Consider the following 22,818-nt stretch of genomic DNA (forward strand, 5'->3'; position numbering starts at 1 on the left):
TGGAATAAATGATAAGTTTTATAAATGGTGATCTACTAATGTTTGCACTTGAGTTTTTGTTAAAAGAACAAAAATCACATTATTGGATAAGCTAGAAGCCACTCACATCAACAAGTACATTATATTTACTCAGCAATGAAAGAATGATGGATATCATCAGTTGCACCAACAGTATCTAATCTCAATATAGATTCATTTTCTGACTGTCTTTTCTGTCCTTAAAGTTGGATGTCTTGGAGTCACTGCTTCTGTAACAACCCGTTTTTTGCTAGAATTATTTTATTTGTTTATTATATGTGTTTATATATGTTTACTTGCTTGTCTGTGTATTTGAGGCGAGAAGGGCATTTTAGTCATTTGTTAGGTTAATGGTATTTTGGTCATTTAAGAAGTAAGGGTAAATTAGTAATTTTAGAATGTATAATATTTTAGTGTTTTAGTGTGAATAGTTATTTTTACCAAGTTAGAAATAACTAGTGATAATTATTTTGATATGGTAAATAATGAGATGTTTTAGTGAGTTATGAGTGTAGTAACTTTCTAGAATTAAGTGGTAAGAGTTTTAAGGTCCATTATGAATTGTAGTAACCAAGTCTATTATTGTGGTGTATATACATAACCGATGAGAGGAAATTAGGGTTGACTCATTTCACACTTTTACAATAGTAAGGCTAGAGAGATTTGAGAGAGAAGAGAAGAATAGAAGAGAAAGAGGAAGAACCCATTTGAAGGAAAGTGAAGAGAAATCTAGGATTCATTGGAGAGAGTGAAGATTCTTGGAGATTAGCTTAACTTTTGAGGAAACAAGGTAAGGGGGGTATGTTTGGTCTACTTAATATATAAGCTGTAATCTTCTTTTTCACTTATGGGTCATAATTGTTATGAATGAATTATGATTTTGATGATTTTTTATGTTAATTTTCGTGCTCATAATTATGTGGTAAATTTAGGTATATGAAAATTGTTGAAAACTTGTTGATGTTTAATCTTCACTATTGATATGTGTTGAAGTAATTACTTTGAAGTTTTGACTTAAATTGATGAAAATGATGGGTATATGCTCGTGATGATAATTCATGAATTGGGTGATGATAAATGTGTTGTTGTGGTTAAGTTGTTGTGTTTTTATGACTTTTGTGAAAATGGGTTAAAAATGGATAAGTTTGATTTTGATGAATTGGAATGGATTGATGATGTTGTTGTGTTGAGTTAGGACGATTATAATTTCTATTTGAATTATAAGTTTTGGGTGTGGGATCGTTTGTGTAACGCCCACTTTGATATTTAATTATTTTTATTAAGTTAGAGTCTATTTATGTGATTTATTTTAAATATGTGAGGTGTTGGTATTTTATTAAGTGGTTTTATTCTATTATTTATTAGAATATGAGAATTATTAGAGTAAGTAGATTTAGGGGTTAGAATAGAAAGAAGAAAGAGTTATTGGGCCTAAACAGAGTTAGGAAGAGTATTTAGTATTATAAATAAGGAAGCTTAGGTTAGAAAGAGTTTTTACGTTAAACCGCTATTTGGAAAAGAGGAGAACAAGGAGAGAAGAGAAGAGAAGACAAAGAGAAGAGAGAAGAGGATGCATCGATTGTTAAGGTAAGGGTGGGACTAGCATTCAATACTATTATGTGTATGATTATAATGATTAGATTTAACGAGTTGTAGGAAGAGTTTGTGAGGATTGAGGAATTAGGGTTTTAAGTGAAGAATTGAGGATTAACCGATGAAAAGTTGTTAGATTGATGTAGAAACTGTGTACAGACCTTAGATAATCCATAGAATGATTATTGGATGTAGTTTTGAGGTTAGAACCATGGAATTGGATGAGATGTCAGTGAGTTTAAGAATTAGGGTTTAAGAATTGTAATAGGTTGTTAATAGATTTGAGAACCCTTTGAATTTGCATACAGTAGGTTGATGAATAATTAGTGTTCTAATGATAGGGTAATCACAGGATAAATTATTATTTATTCCATTTATGATTTTTAAGAAGTGTAGCATTCCGTTTAAATTGTTAAACTCTGATTTTTATCAAGAAATTTTTATGTTGGAAAAACGGGGTGTTACAGTTTGGAAGAAAAATTTGTATTTTAGTAAAAAAGTCGTTTTAAGTCTTTTTGAGAAATAAGTGATTTTGGAAGAATTGAATTAAGTTGTTTTGAGATAGGAAAACATGGTTTTATAGTAGAACGTGAATGGTTTAAGTGATTGGGATGCGTAGGCGAAAACGAAATGGTGAAAAACGAAAAATCAGAAAATCTAAGTTGTCAGGGCTGCACGACTGTGCATGTCCTTGGACGGACGATGCGTCTGGTTCACACTTGGTCTGCACAACCGTGCGGCCAGTAGGCACGACCGTGCCACCTGTGCAGGTGCCCGAAAACTTTAATTTTTGCATTTTTATGGATCCAAATGTATCCCTACTAGTGTTCAACCCTTTGCGCGGACACATGGATAAATATAGATTCACACAAGACATGTCAACACAACAAAAATTTAACCCTCAACGCTCAAATATGTGTGTATCAACAACAATGCGTGTATTTATAAAACACATGTCCCGTACACAACAAACATTACATACGACCACTCATCAACGTTGATTTTTTATGTCAAATGACATATTAAGCAAAGCATGCCACAAAGACGAACACATACATAATACGCAGAACAAAATCAACAACAAATCTTCAAACAAAAATCATTGAGACAACCACCCTTTTCCAAGCATGCAAATCCATCAGAGAGATAACAATTACTGCCTGCATATGTTCCCTAGGTGGCCAACAACTATGAGAATTAAAGGGAAAAAAAGCTGCTGGAATATTACAGCCAAAGACGACAAAAGATGTTGACCATTTGACCAACGACCATAAGCATCCTAAGACAATAACATTACCAAACATAGCAGGAGCAACATAAGCAGACCTTGCCCAATACCTCCTATAAATACATCACCTTCTTCAACAATTCTCACACCAACCAAACTTAATTTACGAAAACTACCAGATGGTCAGGTGTTTTCTAATCTGCATCACCATACTTGCAATCATTTTACTCCTCATCAACAACACCGATGAGGAAGAAATGGGGGAAAATGACTTAGAATTTATTATAGTTATCGTCCTACTACTTTTAGTATTTGCATGGATCATTACCATTTGTCTTGACAGAGACATGTAATAGAGTTATTAGTAATCTCCACCTCGAGACATCTTCATGCCTATAATTCACTACAAATTGTTCCGTCAAAGAGCAATACAAATACTATTTTCCTCATCGATATTGCAACACAGAATGTTTCAAAAGAACCTTTACATTTCAGCCATCTATTGAAAGGAAAGGCGGAAGTTATGCTTAGTAATATTTATATTTAACCATTTTATTTAGACTCAAACAATGTCTTCCATTGAATGGCAATCAATGCCGCATTCGACTGTACGTTGATCGTAGTTCGTAATATTTATGTGATGTAATCCAATATGTACGACAACATATATATATATATATATAGAGAGAGAGAGAGAACATATCTAGTGAGAATGACTTATTTATGTGAGAATATGAGAATACAATATCAGCCATTTAGATTAAAATGAAAGGCTTAGATTTAAAGTTCCAAAATAAACATCAGGTGAACCATCGCCTTCTTCTTTTCTTCTCCACGTTTGAGAAAAACATCCCTCTCTTCTATCTGTTCATCTTCAGGATTGAGAAGAAAAAAAACAATGGATTTCCCCATCGATACATTAAGAACAAAGTCCTCTTTTCCTCCAGAACAAAGTCATCTTCATCAAATAAAGTACAGGAGAAATAAAAAACAATTAAATACACATATAATTTTTGGGTAAGAAATTAAAAGCGAAAAAAAAAACAATGCTTGCACTGGATCTAGCGCCCCACTGTCCTGTCGATTTATCTCTAATTATGGTTTATCTATGTATGAGACACTACTTCCATTTCTATCTATGTGATGTAGTTCCTTCATTTCCCCCATTTTCAATTTCTTTCTCTCTCTAATTGAAAGCGTGAATATAGAAAGTTGAATTGCAGATATCCCTTTTCTTCAATTGGATATTTGTGGAGAAGCTTCTTGGCACCATTGTTACAATTTCTTCGGTTGCATATTTGACCCCTTTTCTCAAACGTGAGAAGAAGAAGAGGAAACGTAGTGGCAGTTGTGTTGGAACGTGGAGAAGAAAACAAGAAGGCGATGGTCCACCGGATGTTTATTTTGGAACTTTAAATCTAAACCTTTCATTTTAATCTAAAGGGCTGATATTGTATTCTCATATTCTCACATAATGAAGTCATTCTCACTAGATATGTTCTCATATATATATATATATATATATATATATATATATATCTTTATATAAGTTAAATCAAGTTTCGCAATTTAATTAACCATATTATTTTCATTTTTAAGAGATCAACCCAACAACACATTTAATTTATTAATATTTCATCCAACACAAAAACTAACAAAGCATTAAAAAATAAAAAAATTATAACAAATGACAATTTCACCCATAAATCATGCAATGTGTCAAGCAAAGAATAAGGGGTAACAAAGAAATTTCTCGTGCATATGAATTTATTATACATATATTAATTCATTAAGAAATGAGAATTAGTCTATCCACATTTTGAATTCTTAAATAACAAATACGGACTCAAATGATCATCAACAACACAAATACGAAAATGACTAATGAAACAAATACAAAATAAAGTTAAACTACTACAAATAATATAGACCAATAAATACAAAGAACAATGCAAAATAACTAACAACTACAACAAAATTATTAAACCGAAACGATAATAATAAAACACACTTGCAGTCGGGGCTAATACCAATTAACTTAACTTGAACACTTGACAGCTTTTATAAGGATTGGTTACAGAAAACTTGAAGCGAATGTAGTCCCAAGCATTAAATTCATTGGATAAACAAAATTCCTTCCATTGAAATCCCAGTTTAACCTTAGATGGATTATCTTTCAAAAACACCTCAAAAAAACAATGGACTCCACTATCGGTGCATAGAATAAGATAGATATACTCATTCTTCCTAAGGTAATCAGCGAAAGTTTCAGGCAGCAACTGTAGAGGACATAAAAAATAAATAAAAATTAGCATTTTCAAGAAATAACACAGCTTTATATAAACACATAAATATACTTAAGACACAAAATTCACTTAACCAATTTTGACTTTGCAACATCATTATCAGTAAGACGAATATCGAAGCCGAAAGTTTCTTGTGGATCTCCACTCCTACTATGGAAAGAAGGGGTTGCACTTGGAAAATCAGCAAGACTGAAGGATTGAATGCTCAAGACATTATCCCGATAGTAACGAAACTCAACTAAAACATCCTCGGGAAATCCATGTAAGTTCTCAAGATCATCCGACCCTTTCACTATATGTGGATGAATAACAGATTTGTTAAATTTAATCTAATGACCACCTCTTTCTCTGTTTACAACAAAGAATCGGGAACCCAAATGATCGTTAAACGTATCGACGAACGCTAGATCAATTTCTACATGTGCCTTAACAATGGGTAATAAAAAAAGGCGAGTCATCCAAACCAATATCCAGACACATGCAAAAAATATACACGGACAAAATCTTTAACAACAAAATAAATGAATCTAAAACCTGAAATGACAAATGAACGGCAATAAAACTCGCGAGAGGCCAATTTTGCTTGAATCTCTTAATACCCTCCATCGGTCAAACAAACTTGTGGCAAATTATATGATAAAAAGTAACAGCTTAGAAACAGATGAGTGACCTGCACAAAACCCCTATGAAATATTTATAGATATATTAATCATTGAGCACTCGTGGCCAAGAAAAAAATTACTATTGAGCACAGGACTGTGAGTATCACATTATATTCTCCAACAACTGCAAGCAGACAAATAAATCTTGTTTACAGATGGAGGCCAGCACATCCACATCCTCTCAATTCCTGTACTGCAAAATTTGAATGGACACTATACTCTATGAGGCAATACAACACTATTTACTCACATGTTTGATTCAAAATCAGTGATATTAAATATTTATAAACAAAAGTGAATAAATAGGCTAAATATTTGTTACAAAAAACCGAATAAAAACGTGCATAGAACTTCATAGAATTTCATAATACTTACTTAAACCAAAGTAAAAATCACATAGAAACATAAAACCATACGTGTTGTGCAAATTCACAACAACATTAGCAACAACTAAAACATCCATTGTAATAACAATTACACCACCAAACCACACAACTATATAATAAAACATACAACAATCACATAAGATGGCGACACTGAACATGAACACAAACTTTCACAACCGAATCCAGCACGGTAAGATAGATGTTATCAGAAGGCTTCAAATCCAAACTCCTGACAAAATCATTCCATCCATCGGTTAAGAACTTCTCATCCAACCCATCAAGCTTTGTAACAGTCCTCACACTACATTTCACCAAATCACCAGAATAAACCTCAAAGACATAAACATGATAAGGGTTCAAAAATGAAAATCTCTGAACAACAGCCTGCAGAAAATGCTACAGAAAAAATCAAACAAATAAAAATAAATACCACTCTTCAGCATTACACAAAAAATAAGAATAAGTGCAAACTTTACTAACCATTACACTCTCCCCCTTTGCAATAGAATCAGTGACTTTCACTGACCAATTATAGAAATACCCATCATAATACTCATCAGATTCATCATCAGAATCACTATGGAATGAAGAATCACCATCATTATCACCATCGAGACAAAGTCTCTAGAAAACTCGATAGGAAGACATGTGATATCCTCCTTCAACTCTTCATGAGCAATTTCCATGTGAAAGTGATTGTCAACAGGTTGATATGACAACATCAACATTCGAGGATTCTGGAATCCACATTTCTGAGAAATCATGATTCCTCCCAAGATGATATAGGTAATGCAAGAGGTGTCAACACAAATGGAATTTCCAACCAAGTCCTTAATCCAACCACAAATCTGCTTGATCAAATTATGCTTCCAATCATTTACAAAATGAATTGGCACCTCAATACGATCTACCAAATTTCATTAAAAATGATAAACCATACTTGAATACTCAAATATGAACAAACAAATTACAGATAAAAAACAGACGTTAAATACCTCATCAGGATATACGATAGTTTGAAAACAATTCAAAGGTTTAGAACCGCCACCAGCATGGTTACTAATGAATCACACAAAATAAGATAAAAAACACTAAGTTAAGTCCTGAGCCGACAACAACAATATGACAATAAAATACTTCAGAGAATAAAAAATGGATATCATTACTACAAATTTTGGCCGATATATTACTTGATACGAAAAACATGAACATTCCTTCCTTTTTTTTAAACAAACAAAATCAAACCCTCAAAACAGTTAAAAATCCCACGATATATAATATCCTACAAACATCTCTCACCTGATTCAAGCCATACTCAATGACTAAGTATTATGACCTTAAAAGACCCTTTGTTATGTTTTTTCTATAAAAATTATATAACAGCCAACAAAATGCCGTAAATTTGATAAATATATTAAACTTTCTACTATATCGAGACAAAAAAAATCACAAACTACAGATCAAAGATGATAATATGCATGTTAAGTAATAAACCATGGCAAATCCACAACAACGGTACAAACTTCTTCCAACCAAAAGACAAAATAAAAATGATCAACCCACTACAGACAAAAAAAAAAAAACAAAAAATCACGAACGCTGCTTCAAAACAAATAAATCGTGATAAACTACTAATAAAAAAAAAATCATGTCTGTTTTGTCTTTAACCACTTACGGATTGCTGAGAAATGCCATTGTTGGAGATGAAAGCGAATGCGGTGGGTGTTATTTCAAAGGCGACAAGAAGAAAGAGAAGCCAGAAACCCTAATCATGTATCATGCTCCAACCCATCTAGATCAAGCGACCCGACCAATAGATATGGCTGACTTACGGGCCTAATTGAACTATGCCCAGCTGCAGATTTTTATTCAATGTATTTGACTCACTTATGCTAATTGAACATGAGCCACAAAATCCTACACCCTCTAAGCACATAAACAAATGAAATATAAAAATACAAATAAAATACACATACAAGAACTCGTAATTTGACAAATACATGTATAATTTTCGTATTAGGAAATATAAAAATCAAATATTATCATTGATAAAAAATTTGGCACATACCTGACCAATTAATACTCCATGGTAGACCAACACCAGTAAACTTAACAACAACAAATGAAAAAAACATATAATTTACATATAATTAAACGAGTTCATAAAACTTGATCTACGGATCAGGATCGATCAAACCCTTTTTCTGAAAAATTTATGGGTAAACAATATTAATGGTGGAGTTCGAAGATTCCCCATGCTCATCAACAATCAATATTTTCAAGCCTGATCTAGATTTCACCCGAGACATAGCAACATAAAACTGACCATGTGAAAGACAGGCCTTGGCAAATATAAACCAACGTGAGACAATGTTTGACCCTGACTCTTATTAATAGTCATGGCAAAACAAAGACACGACGAAAATTGACGTCTCTGAAAAACAATCGGAGCATTTGAGTCTGAAGGTATCAAGTTCATGCGTGGGATATAAGCCATCTTCGAGGAATGAGATCCATTCACAACTCATACAGTAATCACATTTTGTCCTAAACTAACCACAGTCAATCAGGTTCCATTGCAAAGCCCAGATGCAACATCAATATTCTTTAATAGCATGACAGGAACACCTACCTTAAAATGAAATCTATGATTTGGCATCCCAGAACATTTGATATCATTCAAAAATTCAGGAGTAATCCATCGACGATCTATTCCAACTTCTTCATCACACTTCAAAACAGTATCACAATTCAAATATTCTTTCTCTTCACCAGGAACCAACGAAAGGACGTAATCATTAACCTTCTCAACCAATTCCAACGTAGGAGCAAGAAAAGCACGATCTTGGAGAAATCAGGACTCCTTCATATTTGATAGTAAATTAGGATAAGGTGATTCAACAATATCCCCAACATGATTCCATGAATTTTTTAGACAAATATCATCTGGAATCTCAATCACTGACTCCTTATCATTGTCAATGCCCAACTTTCCATCACCAACATCCAAAATCCATCTAGCAAATAATCTCAAAGACCCATCCTTATGACCATTTGCGGGCAATTGCAACCTCATATTCTTGGCCAACTTCAACACCCTACAACGCCGCCACAACAAAGAAGAATTTATGCATGCATGAACACTATCAGCACGACCTCCTTTTGGAACGATAGGTAGAATCTATCTAAAGTCTCCACCTAAAACAATTGTCTTACCACCAAACGGTAAATCTGAAGCACGATCAACAACATTACTTATTATGTCACGCATTGTTCTATCAAAAGCCTCAAAAGCCAATCGACTTATCATTGGTGCTTCATCCAAAATTATCAAACTTGCCATTGTCAACAACTGAGCCTTATTGCCTTCCTTTTCAATGGTGCAACCAGATTCCTCTCTCAACATCAAAGGTATACCAAATTGAGAATGAGCAGTACGACCCCCATGAAGAAGCAATGATGCAATACCGCTTGACGTAACATTAAGTACAATCTTTTCTTCTGAGCGAAAGAGATAAGAAAGCGCATTCTAAAGAAATGTTTTCCCAGTTCCACCATAACCATCGACAAAAAACATTTGGCCTAGCTCATTATCAACAACATTTACAATTTCTTTCATATGCAGACAACTGATCACCGTTTAGCAGCTTGAAATGTTCCTCATGTTTTGCAAACATCTCATCATGATCATACGATAATTCATTGGCCAACAAAACATTATTAAAAATGACAGGAGACGGGTTCAAAATCTTTGGCATGCAATCATACTCACCCAACTCCTTACCATTCAATCTCAAAAACTTGTCAATGTCAATCAAACAAAACTGCTTAAGGTCATCATCTGAAATAACTAAATCTGTGAACACATGATGAAAAACGATAGCAATTGATGTTAAATAAATCAACAAAACGATATATATATATATATATATGCATATAATAAAACAAAACTGAAAAACCGCTAACCTGGTGAATTTAAAGACCTCCGCTGTTCATTAAGAATACCTTCGGAAAGAATATGCCATGTTTGATTCCAAACATTTAACGGGTCGCTCATACATGACGTAAGCAGTAAGCTAGCGAACACCTTCAGAATGCTAGATCCAGAACCAAGCACAACAATCTCACCAATAAGATCAATAAATTATCGATCATCAGCAAGCAATCCTCATGCAGCACAGGCCTCACGATAAGAATCATAAACATGACTGTCAATCGTTCGAATATCTTCAAAGGAGGTACATCCAACCTGAAGATTCAATAATAAACGCATGTAATACAATTCTCTGGTACTTGGCGGAACAAAAGTCAATCTTCCAACCGACTGTCCACTCTTCCGCAAATGCCAAGATCGATTTTCCATGTCATAAGTAAACTTACTGGGAAACTGAATATAAGTGAGATGCCGGCCCTGAGAATAAATTTGATTAGCATCCATCCAAGCAAGAAACATGGTTCTTTTGTGGCTATTTCGAGTTAAAACATTATCAGGTCTTGAAGAATCTCTAAACATAATCCTCTGTTCACCACGTAAATGAAAAGTCAACCTCTTAACTGCAGGATATCGATAATGAACATCAAACCCAAAAATCCTCTATATGGATTCAGAGGGAGACAAATTTCGACAATCGTAGTACTGTTGTATCTCATCAACAGATGCTTCCTTAGAGGTCTCTAACGTGGAAGTAACTCTGTCAACACCCTTAGTGATATACTTAAATAAATACTTGATAGAGTTTGATTTGTTACAAAACTCAATGTTGATGTGGGCCTGATACTTCATGATCAACTTTGGATTATAAGGAACAACACTACGATTATCAAGTTTAATACCATTCTTTAACATTGTAACACTAGTATCCTTGCGTTGATATACCAGATATCCACTCTCATCGAAGGTGGTCCTAGGAACAAATTTCTTTGGATAAAACGTCGAACAACGCCGATCCTTCATGCAAGGAGAGCTTGGTCTAGAAAAACCACATGGGCCATGGATCATGAACTTTGCCACAGTCGAAAATAACCCCGGATACAATTGTTGATTTGGAAGCTCAGCACATATGACTGAATTTATTGCCTCAGGGGAATCAAGCTTATCACGTGAATCGAGCCATAGTAAAATATGAGCATATGGCAAGCCATGTTTCTGAAACTCAATGGTGTACACATCTACAAAGAGTACATAAACTAATAGTCAAAAAACACACCGAGAAAAAAAGCACAAAAAAAAACTTTGAGTAAAAAATCCACAATATTCACTTACGTGCTATAACTCTTCCAAAAAAACATCCTTTCTTAAAATCATTCATGGAGCTTAATTTGGCAAACTCTACAACATATATCTGGCCTATACGGAGAGTAATTACCACTTCACATCAAATGGCGACGAATTTCCCCCCAATTGGGATTGCAAGTGAACGTCAGAAACAAATCAGGGTATCCATGTCTTTTGCATATAGCCATCGCGTCCTGACAATTGTTAAACGTGTATCTTCTACCGCCTGTGAAAGAAGTAATACAACCCTAGAACCAACATTAGATGCATCAATATCACCACGTCCAACAGCCTCCTTTATACCACTCAGAAAACCTCACCGAATTTGACTTTGATTCTCACATAAGACAATCTCTGGTTCTCAACCATAGAGTACAAATCAACGATAAATTGTTGAAAAAGTCTCCTTCCCTGAAAGATAACTGAGTTTTCATTATCACGTTCTTGTAAGCGATAAGCCACAAATTCACGAAGTGAGACACGCGCACGTTTCTTATAGAGCCAGTGGCAGTACGATGATTGAGTTTGATCTTCTCTTCATACTGATCCTCCCCCAAGGGAAAAAGAATAGGGTACTGGAGTGGAATATACTTTGAATGGGTTTCATGTATGCGACGCAATCCTCCATCCTTCTCCCTCACAATAATATCTCTACCATCTTCATAACTTTCGAAATCTCCAACAGTTAAAGCAGCAACCTCACTAATCTCTGGAACATTGTACACTCGCGAGTCAAAATTTCTATTTCGAAACAAACGCAATTTCACTGGAACGTCGACATTAGCCTCACGGAAATCACGAACCATCCTAAAACTTTTAACTAATAAGTTACATTCATCCATAAGTTTCATCAAATCTTGGACCAAAGAACAATCAAGACCATTTCCATCCGAAAGTTCACTGTGGTAATGCAGGCACCAAAATTTATAAATTTGCTATGGATCAGATAAAATATATACACGGATACATCTATAGCTAACAATATTACTTTAATAGTTATCTATGGAAATAAACAGTAAAAAATTAAAAGTAATTCTACCACAAAATAAACAAATTCAAATATGAAAAACGCACTTGAAATGCGACATACGATTAGAAACTTCATTTTCAGTGTCATAGATGTACGAATGTGCGAACTTAGGGGCTTGCCCTTGTTCTGAAGAAAGAAAGAGAGCAATGGCGTTAATGAGGTTTTGGTATTAGTAAAAGTAGTCTTAGGTTTATGAAATGGCTTTCAATCCCTTATATTCTAACCTATTTCATTATATGGCCTGACGTGATTTCATGGGCATGGCATCCATAAGCAATAATATGTGGAAATTATCATGGTAGAAACAATCAATTATGATTAAAATAAGGCCTAGCTACCCGTCAGCAAGTAAAGAACATTTAGAATGAGAGAAGAAAAGTAGGTAGACTAGGAACTTGATTTTGATAAGCATTAGAATTAAATTATTGTTATTATGAGAGAAACCATCAAATGAATTAATTCTAAGGTAACTCTCGAGGATGTATGTTTGAGGTGAGGGAGAAGAGTTCGAGTATGAGTGTCAAATAATTGTGATGAATGGGAAGCTGTATTTCCCACAATTCAATCGAGGCTTATTGCGACAATTGTAGCTTCTGAGAGGATAATTAAATTAACGTGCAAATCTAGAAGTCCGAGGTAAAAAAAAGAATTTATAAACTTTATTAAGGTGTTAGTTGATGAGATAATTATTATTACACGATGTGTTGTTGATTGGTGAGGTAATTAATATTATACAGTATGATGCAATTGGTGAGTTGAATATTATTTGTGATGATGCTATTAGTGAAGTTTAATAATATCCGGTGATGTAAACGGTGATGGTATTTATGGCGATGTCCTTGTTTTGTTGTGATATTGTACATGATAACACGTAAAATGCACTACTATTTTGACTCGACTTACACATGTTTTGATCTTGATTTTATAGATTTTTACAATGTTATCCTGATATTGTGTGTCTATGTCAGGTATCTATCGATTAAAAGTCCTTGCGCGTCAAAATGATGAAAAAACGGTGAAAAAAGCTAAAAAAGTCAACAAGCCATATGAAAAGTCAACGAATGGAGTCAAGTTGAAGAATTCCTCCCCACTTTCAGAAGTCGTTACCTCCACTTCCTGCATTTTCTCCACTATTGGGGCATGATCTGAGAGCACTTCAGAGCAGATTTTTGCCTATAAATAGGGGTTAAAATCCTCTCCATTATCATCCTATCCATTTCTATCATTTGGACACAAAAAAGTAAAAAGTAATTAATGGTGGAACCCATTTAATGGTAGATCCACTACCTATTTTATGTCTCGATCTCTCTCCAAATTGCATCTTCCATTTATTTTTATAAATTAATGGAGAAGATCTTTCGTGACTGTTTCGTTTCAATTATATTGGGATGGCTTTCAATTGTAGCACTGGAATTGTACTCAATTAAAGTTTCCATAAAATTGCAGGTTTCATTCTATTTGTTTATATTTATTCACTTTGTTTTTTTTTCTCTGTTCCAAATACAATGAATAACATGAACAATTGTTTATTTATTATTTATACCATGTATGAGTAGATTTTTATAGAGTCCGGAATATGATAATCGTCACACCAATTGTATTCTGTTAATTTTTATGATTAGCTATTATAACAGGAATTATTTTTAAGCCTGAAAATTCTGATTTTTAACGATGAATATTTACGGTGAAAGCTGGAATAATGTGATACCGATTTTATATCGAAAGAGTGAAACCTGTATCTGTTTGTAGAATATCCAGAACTAATTTTAAAATTCAGCGACAACATTTTTATAATTAATTTAGAAATTACTAATTTTCAAAAACACTATTTTAAACTAGGCTTAATTACACTTTTGGCCCCCTAAGTTTCCCAAAGTTGTGATTTTGACCCCCCTAAAAAAATAACTCTTTTTAGGCCCCTTAAGTTTAGTTTCTAATGCAATTTTGGCCCCCACGTCAATTTTGACCCAGTCAACGGACACGTGGGCGCCACGTGTGATTTTTTTATTTTTTTTTAAATTTAAAAAATAAAAAAATATATTTTTGTAATTAAAAAAATTGTTTTTATTTTAATTACAAAAATAAAACTAATTTTTTCTTGTTTTTTAATCACAAAAAATATTTTTTTATTACAAAATAAAAAAATTATTAAAAAAAGTTATTTTAACTAAAAATAAAAATTTTTATTTATTTTTTATTTTTAATTACAAAATAAAAAATATTAAAAAATACAAAAATGCTTCCACGTCGGCATTGACTGGGTCAAAATTGGGCTAGGGGGCCAAAACTGCAACAAAAAGTAAACTTAGGGGGTCTGGAAAGAGTTGTTTTTTTTAAGGGGCCAAAATCACAACTTTAGAAAACTTAGGGGGCCAAAAGTGTAATTAAGCCTTTAAACTACTAGCTAGTACTACGTTGAAGTTAAACTTAGTCTAAACAAAATTCACATTGCAAACATGACATAGAAATAAGGACCGGGGAGGTAATTTACATTTTGAAAACACATGTTAGCTAATTGGGCACCGTCCAAATTTCTTTTTAGGCACAAATATTTCAAGTTCATACTACTCCAACATATACATTCCCGGAAGAAGTTACATTTCCTACGCACAAAATTTGAATGAATGCAATTTACTAGATAGAATACATTCCCTCCTGCATCAAGTTACAAACTCATGTATCCCTTATAAATAGTCCTAGCCGGTCAATATTTTTTCAAGCACCACATCATGCATCACACTCACACCAAAATTTGGTTGTTTGAGCTGAATGGAGTTGAAATCCAAACCACCGTGACGGATGATGAGAAAGTGATTGACGATCATATATCGTCTTTCTTACGCCCTACCAACAATCACGGAACAAAGGTTATTGGGTTTGATACCGAGTGGCGTCCAATTACCCATAACGATCACGATGAAACCAATTCCCAAACCAAACCCGCAATTTTTCAACTTTGTGACGGATATTCATGTCTTATTATCGACCTACATACTCAGTTTGAGGTTCCCCTCTCACTTCTTAATTTTCTTCGTCAACCAAATTATACCTTCGTTGGTTGTGGCATTAAGGATAATTTTGTTAACTTGGAGAAGCATCATAGGATTGGATGTAGAAATGCAGTTGAACTTGGAACCCTAGCTGCCACTCTCATGAATGCGCCTCATTTAAGTTTTTGTGGCATTGATGAACTTGCATTTGTGGTCGATAAACTTGATCTTCGTAAGTATAGGCCTTTAAGCATGAATTTTAATTGGGATGATTATCCCCTAAAGGAAAAACTTGCAAAACTTGCTACTGTTAATGTTTACTCTTATCACAAGATTGGGAGTAAATTGCTTGGAAGGTATATACCTTAACTGCATGCACCTGTGACCTGTGGCTCAAATTGGTTTGATTTAGGAGTTTTGTTGAATATTGAAAGTTTTATGGAATGGTCGTCTCTAATACGTACTCATTCCGTTTCAAATTATATGTCGTATAATTTGAATTATTATCTTTTTTTTTAAGGTTAGAATGCTTTTTTATGTTTCTTTTTCTAGCTTTACCTAACAGTTGTTAATTTTTTTCGTTTTATTGTCTTAAAATTCTACCTATTAATGGCTGGCAAGATTCATTTGCCAATCGTTGTGCATGGTGTTAAAGTATACTTCTATCTGGTGAAATATTTAGATAGTCGCGATTTAAATAAAAATCATTTAGACACACATTCATAAATATATATAATGTAGGGGTTGTCAACTTACTCCCACCTAAAAACATGAAGGATTAAGTTAGCAAGCCTACCCCCACTTGTTTTTTCTAAATTACATTTGAAGAATGATGGGTAATTTACCCACCAACCAATGAAAATGAGCAATTTACCAGTGGCGTCAAGATAGTTTATGGAAATGTGCTTATGTGGCTAATGTGTATTGGTTGGGATAAATTATCCATCATTCTTCCATGGGTACCTTAGTTGTCACCTCCTTAATATATGTTGTGTAAGCACTCAATGTCTTAATTTTTATTTTTATTTTACAAAAAAGCACTTAATGTTGTTACCGTAACAAAATCATTCTAATTTCTAATATCCCATTATCTATTTTTTCTTTTATTTTTTTGAACAAACAAAAATGAGATATATTACCACAAAGGGAAATATCTACTCTCTAGCACAAGGTGTGCATAGAAGAGCAGAACAAAAAACAACAAAGTATCTTGAATAAATACAAAAAAGACAATCAATCAATGCACAAACACACAAGAGGTTATTGCCACCACATATGGTAACCAAAAGGAAAACAATTTTTTTTAGCTTTCAGCCACTGTAAAGAAGTAATTTTGATTTTTTCCAGAAGCTGCATAATTGCTTTAGCATTATTAGAGAACAATTTGTGATTCCTTTCATTCCATACCACCCAAACACTACAACGCCAAATAAGTTGCAAGAACTATTGACGGGGTTTAAAGCCTCCCGAATAGTAAGCAAACTGAATAAAATGATCCATTATATGTTGGGGATCCACTGAATGCACACCAATCCAAGTTCTGATATGTTGCCATACCTCACCGAAAGTAGGACAATGAATTACGAGATGATCTGCTGATTCATTAGAGCCACATCCGAACACACACAATTGAGAATCAAACGGAATGATACCGCGACGCACCAAATTATTCTGTGTAGGCCACCTGTTTCAAAGAAGACGCCATGCATAAATTAAAACCTTTAGAGGAACATTTTTATGCCAAATTACGTCAGCTACTGCATCGGGTTTGGTGAATTAATTGTTGTTAGAACTTTGGTAGCACGGGTTGAATGATTTATATTGACATACATAATTCGAAATGACTAGAAGATCCATCATGATTTTTAGATTTTTTTCATTCTCTCCAAATTTTGTAATTGATCATTTTTTTCTCTCTCTTTTTTTTTATTGCTTCTTTCTATGCATATAAAATTGTTCACAATAATTGTGATCATATTAAATATGTTACTGAGTTTCACATGAGTATAAATTGCAATTAATTACAACAAAAAATCAGTGCATCACACGTGTTAGAGTCTAATTTAAACTAAAATTTGATATGCAATGGAGAATTTTAATTCATAATTTTTTTAAAGTTAAAAAATCTATCACAAGATTCAAGATACCGCTTTGACAATTGACTCATAACACAATATGGAATAGTTTTCCACCAGAAATAATATAACAAGACTCTTACATATTTCTAATCAAAACTATACAATTTACTGATAACAGAATGAACTCTTACATGAAAGCTCTCAAACGTTTTTTAATGTTTGGTTAACAAAAAGATTAAATTGAAAACGTTTACAAATTTAAAAAGTTTAAGTTTGACCAAAATATTGTAAAGAATCAATATGTTACAAACTCAAACTTAAACTTATATGTGACCAAAATAATTTAAAGACCAATCTATTATAAACCTCAAACTTAAAAGATTTCTCGTGTAATTTAACCTTTATTTTTCTATTTTCTATCTAACCAATTAATTGTATTTTACTATTTCCCACCTAACCAAACATGACTCTAAGCGTGTGTTTCATTCATTTATGATACTATGAGAGCCAAGAAGCAAAAAGAAAACAACTTTTTAATCAAAAACCCTTCAATGATTGCAAACTTTTATTATTTGACTGATTCCCTCTTTTGTTTTTTTTGTTTTGTTTTTTTTTTTTGATGTGAAGGAACTTTCGTGATGATTTAAACTAACGTTCACACGCACCACCAAAAAAAAAAACTAACGCTCACACGGTTACTAAAATGAGATATGCTTCCAAAATATACTTTTTATGAAAAAACAATATTTTTTCAATTGACTAGTTGACTTGACGGTCTTCCAAGTCTTCATATCTACCTTGTATAAATAGTTATCAATTCTCATCCTTGCTGCATATCACCACTTCATTGCTTAAACACACTTCACTCAAAACTTCAACATCAACTTGCTCCTTATCAATTCTTAATCAGCTAGCACAAACTTCAACAACAATGAAGGTCAGAATTAGATTCGTGACATTTTTCTTCTACACTTTTCTCATTTAATTTACTTTGTTTTCATGCATGAATAATGTTGTTGTTGTCCCTTTTTTGTTGTTATATCCTTTCATATTTTAGAATGGAAGTAATTGCTGGATTTTAATTCTTTGATTTATTCTTTAACAGAAAGTAGTGTTGAAGGTGGACTTTTATAATGATAGAATCAAGCAAAAAGTTATGAAGACAGCATCTAGCCTTTCAGGTACATATTGAATGTCATGGCATAAGTACTACTACTATGCAATGTGTCTAAATGACATGACTTTATAAGTTGTGTTCAAAAGTTTAGGGGGGTTTGATCACGCAGCTAATTAGTGTAAACATATCAAATGTTCCTGTAATCTTTTATCATCTTCACTTACTATACCATCATGATCGATTTTATTTTTTTAAGACATAAGATGACTCTAACTTACACTTGCTCAAAACAGAAAGGCTCTAACTTACATTAATTTGATTAGATCTATTTCTAACGTAACCTAACTTTATAAAAAAATATATGGAAAAATTATTATTAATAACGATGACACTTGTTATTTTACAATTATTTCAAATAGTATTTAAACTCCGTCATTTGAGAATAAAACCTAATTTAATTTGACTTTTGTGTAAATAAAAAGACAAACCATATAACACGAAAGATTCATTTTTTATTTTTATTTTGCAGGGGTTGAATCAATATCAATAGACTTGAACGAGAAGAAATTGACATTAAAGGGGGATATTGATCCAGTAAAGGCAGTGTTCAAGCTAAGAAAATGGTGTCAAACTGAAATAGTTTCTGTTGAATCTCTAAAAGAGGATACGAAAGAGTCAATAAATACAAATGAAATTATTCCAATTCAATACTTTGAAACCTATCCGTATTACTATCAGATGACCCCGCCACAATATTTTCGAGATTACTACTATGTTTGATGTGCATAATAAGAAAAGCATCCTGATGGCTAGGCTAGTATCTTTGATAAACCTGCTTTTTACTGTATTATCTGCTAAATCAAAGAGCAACATAGAGATTGATAAAATACATCTTGTGTTTTCCTTGAAATTTATTTTTACTTTTTTTATGATGTAGAATTGGATTTCTTTTTTCTTGCTGAATCAAAGCATGCAAAGATATCACAAGAAATTGATCGTCCGAGTTATATTAACACCACCAACCATTTCTTCTCACATGAAAAACAGAAACTAATAAGATAAAAAGATATGTTGTGCTTGAAAGTTGAAACTTCTAAGTCCAAGTAGTGCTTGAACTTGTTACTAATGACTGACTTGGTCAATATATCAATTGCATTCTTTGAAGTATGAACTTTTTCAAGTAATATCTATCTAGACGCGGTAACTCTCTCATCTTGTAAAACCTCACATCAATATGTTTGGTTCTGACATGATAAACTTCATTGTTTGTCAAATAAATGGCACATTGGCTAAGTGCAATCGAACTCTGCCGTGCTCAACGGTACATCCAATTATCTCACCATTTGCCTCTCTTTTGTGTCTATATATAAGCCATACTCAACATAAATGATAAACAAATTTCAATATCATTAATTAATTTTAACAAAGGCATTTTAAAATATTTTCATTTGAAAAATATAAAGCATGTATCTAACTCTGTCATAAGAAAGTGAATGAATTGAATATAGTAGCTAGTAGCTACTATCTTGAAGGTGCTCCTAAGGTTCCATGGCTTGCAGAGCTTAAGCTCGGTAAAGAACACACCAATTGGTGAGTCAGATTCCTATTAGCAATAGGTTTGTGCATAACTAACACCTGAAGTCAATAAATGGTGAAGTTGAATTAAAAACCAACACCCAAGAGGTGGTACAAGAATTTTGTTTATTACCAGCGGAATTAAACCCTCAATAATATTTGCATAAAATCCCTTAATAATAGACATTATCGACGGATTGGTGACAAAACAAATCCATCAATAATAATCTCTCAGTAATACAAGCGCCAATAATATTATTAGCGGAGTTTTCCCTCAGTAATAGAGGTAGTTATGACAAAGCATTACTGAAGGAATATTCGCTCAGTACATCTGTAGTTAATGGCGGAATAATCCGTCGCTAATGCACCATCAGATTTCCACTTTTAACATTACTAACAAATTTATATGTCACTAATGTTTCTATTAGATTCGTCCCAATGTTACCAATGTATCTATCCAATCTGCCAATAATGTTTATGCATACCTCTATTACTGACGAAGATTTCTGTCAGTAATGTTTAATTACTAAAAGTTGTTTTAATCATTAAAATGTTTTAATTTATAAAAATAATAATATCAAGAAATATGTAGAAATATTGAACTGCATTGTTTAAGGAGCTGCATATAACAATGCATTGTCTCTGTCAATTGAGCTATGCTTACAGGGACTGGTGACAAATTCTTACACAAGGGCGAAGATAGGTTTTCATGCAATAACTAGTTACAAACCCGTGCTTCGCACGGGTTGAATAACGTATCTTGTAAAAAATTTGTTCCAAAGGAAAAATGAGCAAATTAATGAATATTGCACAAACTCGGATATTCTAAATAAATCACTTTTACTGTATTGTTAAAAAAACTTTGTTATAAAGGAGAAATGAGTAAATTAAGGGAAATAGCTGCATTTTTCTAAGAAATTGATGCCGTTCATAAATGCGAAAATCAAGAAAGCATATTACACAAATCTCAGCTATATGTACATTTCTAAAATATTTACCAAAGCATTATAAAGATTTGTTGTAGGAAAAGAGCATGTTCTATTTTGTTCAAGAGATTAGGAAAACAACATTATAATTTACATGATACTAATAGGAACCAATGAAGGAACCAACAATGTGCAGATTAACGTTACATAATAGTTAGGTTTATGAAAGAGGCTGCAAGTGTCATAGACTAACCAAAAAGGGATTTTTGCCAATATTTACATCAGACAAAATGAAAAGAACAAATGACATCCCAAAGTCAAGATAGTTTACGATTACAGTCCAAAGCGATACGCCAAAATAGTATAAGTTGAAATAGTTCAGCATCAAAGATCTATTTTGGAACAACTCGAACGTGCAAGTTCTTCGGTGACTTTTCGAGATCAAAGATGAACTTACCACCTTTTTCCATCACACGTTCTCTGCAAAAATTGAACCACTACCCACCCAAGTATTTTTCATAGCTTGCTCTTTCGGCGGTAATGAGGCGACACTTATACTTTCTCTGTGTCTGGTCATCAATGAGAGTGATTGTTTTGCGCTTTTCTTTCAGAATTGTTCTTGACACCTCTTTTGGGAAATGCTACACAGGGAAATAACTGCAACATTAGTCTAATGTATATTAACATGGATAAGATGTATGCAAATATAGTTACATATAATTTATAAAATGAAGGTAGCGTAACTGATTTTAATCTAAAGAAAATGTACCATGACTTCTAATTTATCTTCCTATAATGTCTAGATAAATGCATGCATGTGGATTATATGTACCGCGTTGGCCAATTAGCATTGTTGAAACAAATGGAAATTAAGCATCACTCCCGCATGTGCATTTATAGCTAGCACCATTTGACATTGATGTCTTCGAACATTTGGTGCAACTCTGATAATACCATCCAAACTGGTTAGGATTGAATTTAGTTGTTTTTCAAATAGTGATGCAGTATGTATCCTAACACAAATTATGCACATGAAATAAAGAATAATGCAATATGTATTTTTAATTTGTGCATAAAAAAACTCAAAGCATGTTTGTGCATAAAAAAAGCAGACCTTGACTAAGTTTATAAATTCAGCAATTGGCCTAACTTGAGACAGATTGGAAAAATCGTTGTACGAAGTACGTTGAGAAGAAGCCGAACTCTGACTTAAGTTCTGGCTGAAGCTTTGACTCTGAGCTTGAAAAGTGTTAAGGTCACGACAACAATTCAAGAAACATGGTCAAAAAACAATCAAATCAGATTGTGAAATAATAAGTTACTCTAACCCTATATTGTGCAATCATAATGCAAACTTACCAAGTCTTAAAATTTTCAATAACCAGATGATGTAGGTTGATAAGCAGCCTCGAACTTGACCAATTGTTACATATATTTGGGTTGTCATTGACTACAAAATGGAAATGTAAATATATGGTAAATGATAAAGCTACGAAGTATTTTTCCCATAGTGTTACATCAACCATATTCCCACTGCATAAGGAAATACATCTTTCAGGTCATTATCAAACTTATACAAAATCCTATCATCTGATGCTGACAAATTAGAAAATAATACCTTTTATCTTTCAACA

The 22,818-nt window shown here is 33.1% G+C and overlaps 2 protein-coding genes and 1 pseudogene across 2 annotated transcripts; 2 read left to right on the forward strand and 1 right to left on the reverse strand.

Annotated features, from left to right (window-relative positions):
• Positions 1-8,367: 8,367 nt before the first annotated feature.
• LOC146906609 (uncharacterized) lies at positions 8,368-12,556 on the reverse strand (annotated as a pseudogene).
• Positions 12,557-15,227: 2,671 nt separating this feature from the next.
• On the forward strand, positions 15,228-16,062 carry LOC146906610 (protein RISC-INTERACTING CLEARING 3'-5' EXORIBONUCLEASE 2-like). The gene has a single exon (XM_085728897.1). It carries the CDS (start codon positions 15,228-15,230, stop codon positions 15,855-15,857), a length of 630 nt encoding a protein of 209 aa, XP_085585023.1. The 3' UTR covers positions 15,858-16,062.
• A 2,287-nt stretch (positions 16,063-18,349) lies between these two features.
• On the forward strand, positions 18,350-19,593 carry LOC146906611 (heavy metal-associated isoprenylated plant protein 39-like). Its single transcript, XM_085724200.1, has 3 exons — positions 18,350-18,503; positions 18,672-18,747; positions 19,213-19,593. Exons 1-3 carry the CDS (start codon positions 18,498-18,500, stop codon positions 19,461-19,463), a joined length of 333 nt encoding a protein of 110 aa, XP_085580326.1. The 5' UTR covers positions 18,350-18,497; the 3' UTR covers positions 19,464-19,593.
• Positions 19,594-22,818: the final 3,225 nt, after the last annotated feature.

Source organism: Medicago sativa, chromosome 7, assembly GCF_051527215.1.
Source record: "Medicago sativa cultivar Bolivia chromosome 7, Bolivia_mono, whole genome shotgun sequence".
Classification (NCBI taxonomy): domain Eukaryota; kingdom Viridiplantae; phylum Streptophyta; class Magnoliopsida; order Fabales; family Fabaceae; genus Medicago; species Medicago sativa.

Bases quoted from the DNA above. Each gene is read 5' to 3' on its own strand.
- LOC146906610 (XM_085728897.1), top strand. From the start codon at position 15,228: ATGCATCACACTCACACCAAAATTTGGTTGTTTGAGCTGAATGGAGTT.
- LOC146906611 (XM_085724200.1), top strand. The intron at 18,748-19,212 runs GTACATATTGAA...TTTATTTTGCAG, and splicing joins GACAGCATCTAGCCTTTCAG to GGGTTGAATCAATATCAATA.